Source organism: Falco peregrinus, chromosome 5, assembly GCF_023634155.1.
Source record: "Falco peregrinus isolate bFalPer1 chromosome 5, bFalPer1.pri, whole genome shotgun sequence".
Lineage (NCBI taxonomy): Eukaryota > Metazoa > Chordata > Aves > Falconiformes > Falconidae > Falco > Falco peregrinus.
The window spans coordinates 48,705,226-48,720,107 of record NC_073725.1 but is presented as its reverse complement, the minus strand read 5'-3'; the positions used below and the strand labels follow the sequence as shown (position 1 = coordinate 48,720,107).

Here is a 14,882-nt window from a genome sequence, read left to right as displayed (position 1 = left end):
ACACTGCTGTTTTCTTCTTTTGCAGCAAGATAAACCTGATGTTATTAGACCCAAAAGAAAGTATGAGAAGAAGCCAAAAGTCTTACCTTCGTCGTCTGCTGCTACTCCTCAACAGACAAGTCCTGCTGCACTGCCAGTCTTTAATGCTAAAGATTTGAATCAGTATGATTTTCCTAGCTCAGATGAAGAACCTCTCTCCCAGGTAGGACCTGTAAGAGTTCTATGCTGCTCTTGGGGAAAGAAGTAAAACTCATTAATTGACTAATATCTCTCCTCATACACCTCCCATCCCCCTCTTAAAGGTCTTGTCTGGTTCTTCGGAGGCTGAGGAAGAAAATGATCCTGATGGTCCTTTTGCCTTCCGTAGGAAAGCAGGCTGTCAGTACTATGCTGTAAGTAGAATTTCCTTGTGTTTCATAAGACAAAGCACCTGTGGGAAAATATCTTGTGTTTAATTGTTTAAAATTATTTTAAGCCTCATTTAGACCAACCTGGCAACTGGCCATGGAGTAGCCCTAAAGAGGGAAGATTAGGAGATGTGCGTTACAGATACTGCTTAACCACCCTCACTGTACCACAGAGGTGTATTGGGTTTGCACGAAGACGGGTCGGCCGTGGTGGAAGGTAAGTCCTACATAATTGTTCCTGTTTTTAAAAACAAAATTTAAAATAAAAAGTAATTGGTAAGATGCAAAGTTTAAGAAAACCAAACCCCTCAAAAATTGAGATGTCGGAGAGATTGACTTTTTAAATACTTCCACTTGGTATGAGTTTCCTTAGCTGGTTAATGTCTCCGTTTTTATTTATGGTAGTAGAAGCTGTTTTAATACAATTTTCTTAAATGGTTCTAGGGGGGTGTTTATTGATGGCACTCCCAAGCTCTGAGATGAAAATAGGTCTGTGTTTTCAGTTGTGATTGGTGGCTTGTATTTAAATTATTTGCATGGCTGTTTTCAAATAGTAGTATTCAAAAATAGCTAAAACCACATTTTTCAGAAAATGTTTTTCTGAGTTTGGACCATGTTTCGTGATTTGCCAGTTGCAGAGAATTTTGAGAGGAGTGCTTAAATGACAATAACTTAAATTTTGAACATGGCAAAAATATCAAAGACTTAAGCACTTTCAGGTATTTTGCTTCTAAGCATCTGTATCAAAACAATTTATAAATAGGTCAGTGTTGAATAAATGCTATATTTTTAAAATATGGAATATGTCTTTAAAAATTATACGTTGCTATTGGATTTTAATTTTAAAAAATAATAAGAATGTGTTTTGGTTTTCAGATTAACACTTAGCACCTCTTCACACATTAGCAAGTCAGATTGGCATATCGGCAAAATCAGAATTGGAGCTGAATGCTCTTACTGGGATTTTGCAAGGGCATTTGGAAGTTAATGTGTGACGTCCCCACTGCATTGGGATGGTTGTGGGTGCATTCAGTATATATGGGTATAAGGCTTTTGAACTTGAAGTTACTTTAGGAGGGCATTTAAATTGCTCTTTAGTTAATTAAGCAATTTTATTTTGTTCTCTGGGGTTTTTTCTTTGCATTGTAGAACTCTGTCTTCCAGCCTGACTTTAAAAAAAAATATGTATAGTTGCAGTGTCTCAGTATATATGTGATGTACATCAGCTGTTCAAACAGTAAAAGCTAGAGGATACCTGTGAAGAGAAACCTAAACATAGTACTTACAGTAAAGTAACATGTAGTCATGCATTGTGTCCATCAGCAGGGATTGCTTGTTCTAGAACAGTTTTGTGTAGTTTATTCTATCCCTTTGTCACACATGGCAAACTGGTGACTTTCTTGGTATTTTCTTGCCACTGTATCATTCTGCATTGTTTTCCTGTTTTTAGGGTGCTACTAGACAGAGCGCATTCGGACTACGATAATACATTTCATCAGCTGGATTTGGAAATGTTTTCCTCATCACAACACTCTTCAATCAGTCAACTTGCCAATACCTCAGAAACAAATACCTCGGACAAATCTTTCTCGAAAGACCTCAGTCAGATACTAGTCAATATCAAATCATGTAGATGGCGGCATTTTAGGCCTCGGACACCATCCCTACATGACAGTGACAATGATGAACTCTCCTGTAGGAAATTATACAGGGGTATAAATCGGACAGGCACAGCACAACCCGGGACCCAGACATGCAGTACCTCTATACAAAGTAAAAGTAGCAGTGGTTCAGCACATTTTGGTATGTTCATTTTGACAAACTTGCTTCTAGGAATGTTACACCCTGCTCAGATAATCCAGAATGTCGTTAGGTCATCCATACCTTACATCATGGTCTATTTTGATGGTAACAGCCCATCTTCACTTTTTCTTTATTTGGTACATAGAATGTTTGTTTGTATTGCTAGTGGTAGTGTACTGCATCTCAAATTCATGCAACTGCTGCCTTGGTATGTAATTGTAATTTTAGAAATATGAAGACTTAGAAATCAGTATTGTGTTAGGGTTTAGGTTGACTCAGAAGATCTGGATTTTTAAAACAAAAAATACAGTGATTGAGATGTTGATATAAATACTACATTTCAAACCTTTTCTAGTACAAGATGTGGTGGTGGTGGGAAATGTTTAGTCACAATGTAAGCTTTTAAAATCGCAGCATATTAGGAGTTCATACTTGAATTTACATGAAATTAAATGCCGTTTCCCATCCAAAAAATACCCAGTCCCCCCCAGTGATGCATCCTGCTCATGCTTGGCAAAATTCTTGGACTAGTCACCCCTGTATCTCATCAGCAAGTGGCAGATTACATCTTACAGGACGTGAATTGCAGAACTGAGTAAGAAAATTTGATATAGTGTTAATTGGTTTTTAATTAGAATAGTGTTGGGTAGCATCACTCTTCATATTCGGTTCTTCATGCTGGAAGACTGATATTTATGTAGTTAGAATGTAACTTAAGTTGAATTTTGATCAGTCAGTACAATAAGTGCCATCTTCTTACAGAAAGTGATGTTTTTTACTAAAAAATTACTTCAGGTTCACCACCAGTTTTTAAGGAGTCCCTAGAATAATCTTTTCCTTGCCATTTCGAATTACGGCTTTGGAAATAAATTAGAAAACCTGAGTAACATAGGAGTGGGGTGGGGAGAGATGCATGTACCTAAAACTCCCCAAATTGTGGGATATTTTGGAGATTTTCTTAAAGAGGAGTGTACCCTGGTATTGGATTACTTTAATCTTGTTTTCCAATATATTTTTTACTTTCCCTCCCTGCACCACCTTATTTTTATTTTTTTTCCCTGAAAATTCTGCCGCCTTGCATTTTTAGACTTTCTGGGCAGCTTTATTCTGCTGCTTTATTTAATGCTTCCTCTCCATACTGTCCTAGAGTAGGCCCTTGCACCCATTCTCCATTCTTTCTCTTTTATGACTCTTCTTGCTGGAAATATTAGGGCTAAAACTGATGGTTCTTCTGGTTTGTGATCTAAGTATGGCTTTTGCTGTTTAAATTCTGACCCTCCAATGTTTCAAATCGGTAAACGAAGTCCAGAACTGAACAAGAGCATCCTCGTTGTCTAGTGGATAGTCTGAACTATGATAAAATGGTAGTCAGGTTACTAGTGTGAAAACAAAACTACGATGTGATGAACAGATTAGAAATACACTATGAAATACTAATGGCCAGTACATTACACCTGAAAATCACATAGACTTGGAAAATTGGCTGATTGAGTTTAAAGCATGTCTCTGTGTGTGGTTTTTTTCATTAAATAGGTGATTAAGATATTTACACCATGTAGGAATTAAATGTAGTTGCTACTTATGCTGATGAGTTCTGTCCAAGGTTTTAATTGTGTGGTTGTATTTTCAAGCCTGTGGGAAAGTAATACATACATATAAACACCTAGCATGTTACGTTCACTTGTGCTTGGAATCCTATGCAGATGTTTCATCATCTGTGTAATATATGTAAGGTAGTATTCCCAGCTTTTCCAAATGAAGTGGAGTTTAGATTTGTGTTTTTATTAGGGTTTGATACAAGAATGAAATAATAAAAAAAATATGTCTGAATTCAGATATATATAGTTTAAATTGGTTACCACAGTCTTTGGAAAGTCGCTTGTTATTAATATTACCAGGCAGACTGTACCCATTTAACTACTTATAATCTTAGTCGTGATTCCTGTAGCATTGGAGGTGTGTAAGAGGTTTTGTATGTGCTGTAACCATGATCATCTGTTTAGGTATAGGTGTTTGAAAGGAGGATACGGTCTAGTTCATCTTGGTGCCATTCTGTTTTCTAGTGTTCTTTTTTTTCAGTTTCTTAGAGGGTTCTTTAGGATACATTGTCTACACAGATTACAGGTGTGTTTGTGTATCTCATACCTATGAGTTTGAGTTCTTGAAAAGTGTGTATCAGTTGGGGCTGCAGCTGCTGAGCTATGTCATCTTACTTTCTGTAGCAAATACTATAAAAAATGTCAGGTATCTAATATCTGTACTGAAGTTTTTCTAATAGTTGCTACTACAGATTGACAACCCTGTAGCGTGTTCCTATTCCTTTTTCTTAACTGTCTTTAAAGCTGGGAGTTTGTTTGGGGTATGGATTTTTTAGGTTTATTTCTCTTTGCCTTTTAGGTTTTTGAAGTGGCAGTAGGCCTAATGTTTTATTATCATAAAAAAACCCCCAACTCTTTAAAAAACCCTGTTATTCTTTTGTTGCTGCAGCGAGTTTTGGTCAAACCGTGTTGCTTACCTGTAAGATGAAGCTTGTCCTGTGATTGTGTAGTGGCTGGCAGAGGTGATCATGCTGCTATTCGTTATGCGCAATCACGTGAATGTTGTCACATTAAAGTAGTTCAGAGAAGTCTTGAGCTCTTTACACCTTGAATAATCCAGACAACATGCCGCTGATGCGGAAAACCTTGCTCTTCAAGTCTGTGTATACATGGCCAGCACAGGCATGAAGTTGAGATGGTATCTCAGGTCTTCTGTTAATCAGAGGGCATGTTATAAAAGCTGTGCTGTGACATACCATTCTCGGACTACAGGAGGCATTGCTTTTCATCCTTGAACATTGGAGAGAGGTTTCCCCAAAGAGCCAGGCATTTTATTAACATTTTGAAGTGACTTTGACCCTGAAGGCATGCAAGTTATTCTGGTCCTGGCTTTCAGAGCGCTCATCATGAAAGATATATGGAAGTTGATGTTGCTGCATTGAGATTTTGTGTGTAAACTGAAGGGATTTTTTTTTTCTTTTTAACAAAAAAATCCCTTACAAGTTGCTTGAAAAACAGGGCTTGTAGTGGACTTGTCATGTGCTGAAGTATAGACATCAGCAGCAGGATCAAGTGACCAAGAAAAGTAGCACCGCTTTTGAAGAGGGTGGTTCCTTTTCATCGTACTAAAGAATTATGAAAATGAATCCTTTGCCCTCTTGCAAAAAGAGCTGATTCAAGAATCTTCAGTCAGATGTTATACAGAATATCACTAAAAGAGGCAAGAGTGTAAAAGTATGATTCTCGGGGAGGAGTAACTTGTTCAGTGGGGAGGCTATTCACTTTGAACAAAATGCAGCAAAACTACTTCAGAAAAGGAGCCTGTATTGCTGACAGTCTCATCAAGTTTCTGAATCGTAATCTTCAGAGGTGGAGCTTGTGTTTTAAGTCTGGAATGTACAGTAGGCATGAATATTCATCTAAAGTATTTGTGTCCCAGGCATTCAGTCTTCCTTGTTAGAGTAATTGATTGACCTAGTTCTGCCAGTTCTGTAGTCTTCAAACTGCATCGTGTTATAGAGAGACTGTGCTTTCTTCAGGAGACTTGCTGTTAAATATGTCATGTTCGTATTTTTGGATGCCTGCATCTAGTAATCAAAAGCTTGAGATGTTTAAAACTGCACAGCATGTATAATTGGCGCAGCCTTGTGTTTAGGAGGCAGACCAGAGATACCAGTCTACTAGTGAAAGATTGGAGCACTGGTTCCCAGGTTGCATAGCAAGACCAGGCAACTGTCTTGCATTTTGTTGTTTTCTGTGTTCTTTGCCCAGAAGTGGGGTCACTTTGAAAAGAAAGTCTGCAAACCTGTCAAGACTAAAAAGGCTAGCAGTAGAGTCTGCTTACTAAGTTTGTAATTCTTTCTTTGAGAAGCCGAAGTATTCCAGCAGAAGCCTTTTAAGAGTTAGGGTGTTTAGTATTCTAGATCTACTGTATATGAAAAACTGCAGGCATCCAGAATGTAGTTAAGATAAAGAATCCTGAGTAGCTTACCTTGCTTTCTCTTGTAAACTAGAGATTTAGATGACGTGCTGCAAGTTGTTATTTCTAAGGAATTCCCACAGAAAGTCACTGAAGAGCAATGTACATTTTCCCCAGCAGACTTGGATACTTTTTTTGTGTCTCGTAATCTGCTTTTTAAAAGCAAGTTTGCACACTTGCAGGGGTCTAGCAGGATGGTGAACTGTGCTTCCACTTCCCAAATGTGCCTTTAGCATTCTGTCTGTTTAATGGAGCTATACTGGTTTTTTCATGTTCTCATTAAGGATGCCTGACATCTGTCTTCAGGCATCCCTTTCCTGGAAAGAAGCCGGAAGAAGCTCCTCAATCGTTGTGGCAGTTCCTTGCACCAGAGTAGAAGGGCTTGTCCTACCTTTTCATTGCTCTCATGCTATCACTGGCTGTGTTTAGATCTTTTTATTTGATCCTTGCATCTGTAATGGTCTCAGTACTGCTCTCTGTTTTACTGTTTTCTCTTTTTCAAATACCTATTTTCACATTGCAGGTTAAACTTGGTCATGAAAAGTACTGACATTTGTAATGGCCGTTTTGAGTTATCGTTGGAACTTTGCAGTCTTGGCTTATCCGTAGATGAGATGTTGAGAACCTAGTTGAAGAAGCAATGGCTTTGGGAGTAATAGATGTGTATAGCCCACCCTAGGCTTAGTTGAAGGAGGAAATCTTAAAAGGAAAAGCCTCTTCAGTCTGGGAAATGTGACTGGGGGTGGAGGGAAGAGTCAGCACTTACTAAAACATCTGAGCACTTCTGGAGACTTTGAGACTTGTAATTACATTAGATTTTCTCATTCAGCTTTAACCCAGTTGGAGTAGTACTTTGCTCCAAAGTGCTGAATCTTTGGGCTTGTGTGAACTGTTACACTTTGTCTGCATCCCATGCAAGGATGGGTCATGTTTGTAACTGCGGAGTAAACTACGTACCCCAGCTGGTCTGTGACATTTTCAGTGGAAACTCATGTAAGAATGATGGGCAGACAAATACAAATGCATAGCAAGCATTCCTAACTTTCATTCAGTGGCTAGTAAAAATCCTCATTATTTATTTCCTGTCTGTTTTTCTTCCACTACCAAGTAGGGAGTGCATATATATGTATCTTATATCTAGTTTTATAATTTCTAAGTCTAGAGTTCTGATACTAGGAATTTCATACTTAAGTTCTGTTGGGCTGAAATATAAGGCTGTTGTAGTAATAATCAAGGGCGTAATGATTCATGTTCTCATAGTGTCTAATAATGCCATGTTTAAGTAAAATCAATCTTGAACTTCTTTTCAGAAAGTGAAACATCTTTGGGCCTGGTGCATCAAATACTAAATCACACTGATGGCTCTAAGTCTCTCCAATCTTCCGAATTCACTGGTGAGAACTTGCTATACAGTAGAAAATCTTTAACCAGGCAATGTAAGCAAGATAACATCTTTCATAAAATAGAAATTTAAAAATGTGATGTTCAGGATTACTTGGTTTTGTGAATGATGTTTGCTTTGCATGCACTTTGGCATTAGTAACCACTAATTGTTCTCTTATACAGCAGGGTTGTGATGCTGTCATGTATTTCCCTTAAGAAAACATTGTAATGTGATTACACACACCATAGCAATTCTGTAGTTTATGGGATTTCTCAACTGGAAGCTTTAGTTATGAGATCTTTCTTCTGTTATCTGATTGAAACTGCCTTTTTAATGACCATCACCTTACCTGGAAGATCAGGGATCCAGTACTCTGGATTTTTAGGGAAGTTCTTTGAACTCAATGTAGTCTTAACTTTTCATTTTTCATACTGAAATAACCTTTCCAGTTGTTAACTTGATGTTATAAAGCAACTGCTTTTTTAAGTTACTCTAATTCTTCAGATGTTTAACAGGACTCAGGCATTTGCTGAAAGGTTTAAGCTGTTTGATTCTCTTTTTTAAACTTTAAAAAACCAAAATGCTTACCTGGATAGGTTATTGTGTTTACTCCACAAAGCTTGTTCAGTTTCCCTGGCAAATCTAGTGAGTGTCTTCCGTTCAGGAAATAAAAAGGAGTGCTAGCAGGGGGGCCAGGAGTTTACACACACATTTTCTTGTCCAGGATGTGCTTCCTGGTTTATAGGAAACTGGTTCTTGTGGTTGATTTTTTTATAAGTTGGTGTTTTCCTACTTCAGGGAAGCAGAGTAACAACTAGTGAGTTACCTCACAGTAAAACTTGCAGTAGTAGTTGGGAGGGGGGCTGTGGCTGTTTACCAGACGAAGACCAGTCTGTTCATACAGGGTCCACAGCTAGCCTACCGCCTCACAGGTTTTGGCCGCTTCTGGGAAGGACTTGCATTTTCAAGGAAGCTAAATGTAAGCTGCAGCGCTGTAAGACTAGTATGTGTTAAATGCTATGGTAAAATGAGTTAGCACTAGTAAAAATCGTTTTATATTGCAGTATAAAAGTGCTGAGAACTGTGGATCTTTTGAGAAGTCCATTGACAGCATCACAGTTACTCTGTGCTCTAGGAAACAACATTTGTTGAGTGTCAGCATCCCACAGAATTTGGTAGATATGTAAACAGAATCATCCAATTGAAAGATATTATCCAGTGGCTTAATTTGAGCAAAAAAGGGGTATGTAATTATCCTAAAGATTACAAACATCTTGATTATAGTCATGTAAATGATTGTGGGAAGGCGTATTCATAGCGTAGTGAGCAAGAACTCAGTTTTTTAACAGCACAAGATTTGTGGCTGTCGCTAAGGAGATACTAAGCAGGCATTTATCCTGTCAGTCAGTCTTAGTAATGTATGGTGTTTCTTTCCTTGTATTCATAGCTGTGGATCTCTGAAGTGTTTTCTTCTACCTTCCATTCCTTTTTGCAGCCTGTAAGCCAGAAAACACTCTCTTGCTGCTAAAGTGTAGGACTGATACCGTTGCAGAATAGGGTGTGTGTTATCCCAAGCTGTTAAATGAAGAGAAGTGTTATATGATGTACTGACTTAAAATCCCAATGGTTGTCTCAACTGAAATGTTATAACTTGATTCTGAATTCTACCAGAGACAATTCAGAAGCATACTGAGTTTTAATTGTTCTAGTTCAAAACAGTATGCTGCAAACAAACAAGTAAGAAGCATTCATGTAGCCTTGTCTGTCAGTAAAACTTGAGCTACCCATCTTCTGACAGCTGTCTTGACATGTGGATAACTCCAGGTAACATTGTACCTTAAAAGGTTCCTAATGTTTAAGGTTAGGAAGAGAGTTGGGTTAATTTGAGGAGTCAGGTGACTTGCATAAATTACTGTAAGTGTCTTGGAAAGTATGTAGGAGTTTGGGGGGAAGGTACAGTTGTTAGCTAGGGAAGACAGTTGAGACACTCTAAAATGGTAATGTTCTTATTTATAATGTATCTGTAGTGGCACTTGAGATAGTCCCACCCCTTGCTGGATTCTGTGTAGTGAATGAAGCTGGCTATTTTGCCGCTGTCCAATTCAGTACATTCTGTAGTATTAAATAGTTACTCCTGTATGATGGAACCATGACCACTGGTCTTAGCATGCTGTTTGGGAAGAGTCTGTAAACACTGCACTGTCTAGGGCTGCTGGAGCAAGAATCTGTTTTAAAATCTCATGTGTTGTCTTTAACCACTGAATGTTACATCTTGTCCCTTTTTTTTTAACTTGAAGCTGTTGTTCAGTTGTCCGTTGCTTTATTAACTTTTTTTAAAGCCTTGAATGTCTCCATTAATACCAGGAATATGTAGCTTTGTGTAGCAATACCCTGAGTTACCAGAAATGTGGTTGCTGATCTAAGTTTACAGAAAATGTGTGGGCTTGCTTCTTGCCTGCTGGTTTTTTTCCAGGCAGATAAAGACCAGTGTATGACACAAAAGAAAATTACATTCATTTTTGCTACTTCTACATTTACCATTTTTCTCTGACACAGATGAAAGCTTTTCAGCTGTATCCTTTCTTTTCTTTAGAATAAAAACGGGAAGAGGTAATAAGACTTCTGGAAGACAGTTCTTAGGGACACTGTTTTTTCTAGAAAAGGTTATGTTCATGAGATACTAAGTTTGGTGCCTATGCGATTGCATCTAAGCTAGCTTTGTGGGTAAGAAAAAAAAATCCTCTCTGCAAGCCATATAATGAACCCATTAAAGCGGCTACGTTTTTATGGTCTGCATTGCATTCTCCTTGAATTGCTTTTTAAAAGAGGACTGTTGAACTTAGACTAGCTCTTAGAGAAGTTTAGGACTGTGCCTGCAGAGATAGATGCACAGAGTCAGTACACCCATGATTCCACTGTGCTGAGCATATGTGTGATATCCCACTCTAACATAAAGTATGTACAAATACTTCTTGTGTGCATGGGAATGATAGTCTCCAGAAACAATTTACCTCACAATCAATACGCTTGGTTTTTTTCAGTTGAAGTGTAATACAGACTGTATTCTGTGAGCAGGGGGGGGAAGAAACCTAATGATAATGTTAGTGAGCAAAGTACATGGTGGCTTTTAACAGAAGAAGAATAAAGTATGCTCTCTTAGTTTGCAGATCTCCAAAAGAAATGATGATAAATTCTGGTTTGGATAGTTCTCAGTAGTCGTAGCAGTAGTAGTGTTTTCAATAAAACCTTCTATGTAGTGGTCCTTTAGCATGGAGGGGGAAGAGCTAGTTTATGTAATACGATCTATAACCTCTTCTGGTACATGAGCCTATCTGGGTATGCTGTGGAATGAAAAAGGAGTATCAATCAGATTATTTTAGGAGGCTGTAGCTTGCAGCAGCCCTTTATGGGCAGTGTTATTTTTCTAAACTGTATGCAACTGATTAATTCAGAATCTCACAGTGAATCTCTGATAGTTCTGTAAACAGTGTTTTGAAATGTCCAGTAGGGTTTCGCCTTTAATAAGGGAAGCAGCAAAAATGTTGCTGAATGTTTTAACCTAAATTGAAAAACCTGAAATAAGCTGGTTTTGAGTGTGTTTTCAGGTATGACAGGCAAGTAGCCATTTCCTTTGCATTTTTGAGGTGGTGTTTGTAAGTGTGTCTGGATATTTCAGCAGAAGTAAGAGAAGCGGTTTGAATGTAGGTAAAGGTTGTGGCCATAGTGTGGTTCTTCTGTCACTTGTTAACTGTGACAGCTGTATACTGTTTTCATAGTGGTGGGAAACTTACAGCTGTAAGGGTCACAGAATACTTAAAAAGAAATATACTAATGCGCAGTTTGAAAATTAGTTCATCTAACTGTTGCTTCCAGAAAGCGCTCGAAGACTGTACTAAATAATGGCTATCCTAAACAAACACAGCTTGTCTCAGTAAACTTTATTTACTGTTTTTTCCAAAAGAAAACAGTATTTTGGAGTTGGTTAAACCAATATAGGTGACTGTGCTTTACAACTGTATTTCATAGCCAAAATCTAAAATACACCTAAGGCTTGAAAACTGAAACTAAATATTAGTTAAGTTTTACTTACTCAAATGGACAAAAGTGAGATGGTTATGACAGTGGAAATATTTATCTTAATTCAGACAAAGACGGTGGTGTAACATGTCTTTTTTTTTCCTGTTTTTCCTCTTTGTCAGTCTGTGAGTTTTTATTTATATCACTTGCGCTGCTTGGGAGCAGGCTGCATATTTCCAGTGTCTTGTATAATAAAGTTTGTAGAATAAAATAGCTTACTAATACATGGAACCTTCAGTATCATTGGCACTATGTTGGCTAAGCCATACCAATTCTAAATTTTAAAGTTTTTAAAAAAACTTCACTACTAACCAGTCAATATAAACGAAATGTCTAATCAGTACTAGAACAATACATCCATTTTTCTCCCTCTGCTACTCAGCTTTCTACATGTTAATCTTTGTGTACTAAAGCTTTCTTGCTCTAACTTCTGTGTTTGGTGACAGTCTTAAACTAATAGTCCTTTAGTTTGTGTTTGTTTTTTTTTTTTTTAATGTAAAGTAGAACTAAAATTTAAACAGCCAGCCTCTGAATATTGGTCTATGAATTCTGGGGGTTTTTGTTTTTTGGAGTGTGTGTGTGTTTGTTTTAGTAAGGGTGTTCAAGAACGTTACTACTAAGCTATTCCCCTAGGAATAACTTCAAAACATTGAAGAAATAAAGCATGTTGAAGTGAGATTTAACTGTAAGAGTATTGGGAAGTAATTTGTGACTTACGGCAATATAAACAAGTGGTACATCCCTACTTCCTGAAGAATGTTACATAAAAAAAAATAATAACTTGAATGTAACAGCTGAATAAAAATTTATAACTTCTACTGCTCAGATGGCAAAGTGCTGGTGGTAATTTAGTGCCTATTTCCAGTACTTAATAGAAGGATTTTGAACAATGTTTAAAAAAAACAAACACAAAACCACCACAAATAATGCTGGAAAAATGCATGTTCAGTAGTGTTTGTTCTGTTTATTTCAAAGTATTAATTCTAATTTTGGTTAGCTGTTTGTATTGACTTGTTAACCCAAGTTTATACATACGTTACCATTGCTTTTCAGAATCCTGTTGTATCCAGAAGCAGATGATTATAGTTTTGATAGAAACAAGATGTTCTTCAGGCAAGCAAGCCTGATGGAGTGATTAACAAAAAAACCTTTGAAATTGCAGTTTGTGAACAGAATTCAAGTGTGGTGGTGATTTGTTGCCAAACAGTAGTGAACTTTCCCAAAAGTACGATTTCCACTGCATTCTAGAAGTGTGACCACTGTTTATAGCACTTATTTGGGAGCATCTGTAAAATCTGAAAATATAACGGAAGGAAAAATCTGAAAGATGTATCCTAGACTGAATTTGCAAGGTGATTCACATTCCAGCCTTTTAAATTGAAAACAAGACTTCCTTGCACTTGGAATGTAAATTTAAAAAAAAAAAAAAAAGACAAACCCTCAACATTTTACAAAGTTAATCAATGAACTAATGACTCCTCACCCCTACGCCATTGGGCATCCCCTTGTGAATCTGTATGAATGATGCTGGTTTTTATAGATCTTATACTTGTGGGCTAGCTGGATAAAATTCTTGTTGACTTGTGATGCACTGACTGCTGGGTCACTTTTCAGAGCTTTTAGAGGGAAGGATGCAGCTCTATCAAATTCTTTATTGATGGAGTTGCTTGTACGTATGTGATTAAAACCAACAAAAATACTGTATTATGATCAAGGCCAGGCTGGATGGGGCTTTGAGGAACCTGGTGTAGTGGCAGGTGTCCTCACCCATGGCAGCGGGGTTGGAACTAGATAATTTCTAAGGTCCCTTCTAACCCAAACCATTCTATGGTTCTGTGATAGCCTGCACAGCTGTAAGTGTGCCCAGTTTAATATCTTCAACTAAATTTAAATAAATCTTGAAGGTACCCAGTACCTACAACTAAAATGTAACCTGTGAGGGCTGAGAGCATGCAGTTTCCAAGTTTTGCATATAAACCTGCTTTACTAATAATGCAGATACTGTAGTTTCACAAAGGGAAAACAGCGGTGCCATTTGTACCTGTAATTTCTTTTTAATCAGTTACTAGAGTTTTTGGTGGTTTTGCCCCCTCCCTTTTTGGTGTCGAGCTAAATGCAAGAGCAATTAAAGCCTTTGTACTAAAAAAGAGCGTAAGAAGGGAAGGCTTAATTTGAACAAAAATTTCTAGAGGATGATAGCCTTTTTGCCATAAAGGTGCATTAAGGCTCTTAGGAACTTGCTGTGGTGTGGGGGTTTTTTGGTGGTGTGTTTTTGTTGTGGGGTTTTTTTTAGGATTATAGATGTGTTTATATACACAACACCTACATATTTTGATATAGTATTTTCTCGTTTTGTATTTTGTTCAGCATTTACAGCCGAACAATACCAGCAACATCAACAGCAACTGGCACTAATGCAGAAACAGCAGCTTGCACAAATTCATCAACAGCAAGCAAATAGTAATTCCTCTGCCAACACATCACAGGTGAGGGATTTGTCTGTGCTATGATTTATCCCTCATTGTTTCCCACCAGGGTTCATCTCTAATTGTCAACTGTTGCCATAGAACCTTGAAACTAACCAACAGGAAAGTGGCTTTCGCCTGAATCTACATCATAGCCATTCTGTAAAGTGTTTAGAAGGGACACTGCAGGTGAGTGTGGCAGGCATTGCCTCTGCTCCCTCTTAAAAAAAAAAAAAAAAAAAAAAAAAAAATGGGTCAGTCAATGAAATTTTCAAAGCCTTAGAAATATGAATTGCAGAGATCTCCAGCCATGTCATTTTCCTCTTATAGTGGGGAATTTTCAGAGCAGGATTTTTAGTTAAGAGCTAAAGCTAACTGCTGAATATGTCCTGTATACAGCTGTGGAAACGTGTAATATTCATAAATGTGTAGTGATGACAGTGGTGACAGACACATGAAAAGGTTCAGAAGCTGTTTGCAGTCTGAACCTCCGAGTCTCTGAATTGGGTTTGGAATTTCATGAAAACAGGTTGACCTGTGAAATGATGTTGTTCCGTGGAACTTTGGAAATAAGTTTCTTTTGTATTTTAAGTAGTTGTGGGGATTATAATGGAGCTAAAAGTGCATGGAAATAAGTCACGGTTCAGATTTGAACTAGTTGTACCAAATGCTGACAGTTTGGTCTGAGAGCATGACTGGGCCACAGTTCTGATATACGTGTACTGATCT

At 37.6% G+C, this 14,882-nt stretch overlaps 1 protein-coding gene across 11 annotated transcripts in view; it reads left to right on the top strand.

Moving 5' to 3' along the window:
• EPC1 (enhancer of polycomb homolog 1) overlaps window positions 1–14,882 on the top strand; it is a 68,025-nt gene that overhangs the window by 50,109 nt on the left and 3,034 nt on the right. For 3 of the 11 annotated variants that reach the window (XM_027781772.2, XM_027781773.2, XM_013296449.3), the window contains 7 exons: window positions 26–202; window positions 303–392; window positions 476–624; window positions 1,858–2,210; window positions 7,538–7,663; window positions 14,056–14,174; window positions 14,256–14,342. In XM_027781772.2, the coding sequence (XP_027637573.2) occupies window positions 26–202; window positions 303–392; window positions 476–624; window positions 1,858–2,210; window positions 7,538–7,663; window positions 14,056–14,174; window positions 14,256–14,342 (1,101 nt within the window). Of the gene's footprint in view, window positions 1–25; window positions 203–302; window positions 393–475; window positions 625–1,857; window positions 2,211–7,537; window positions 7,664–14,055; window positions 14,175–14,223; window positions 14,343–14,882 lie in introns of all 11 variants that reach the window. The other 8 variants (XM_013296450.3, XR_008747185.1, XR_008747184.1 and 5 more) reach the window with 8 other exon arrangements.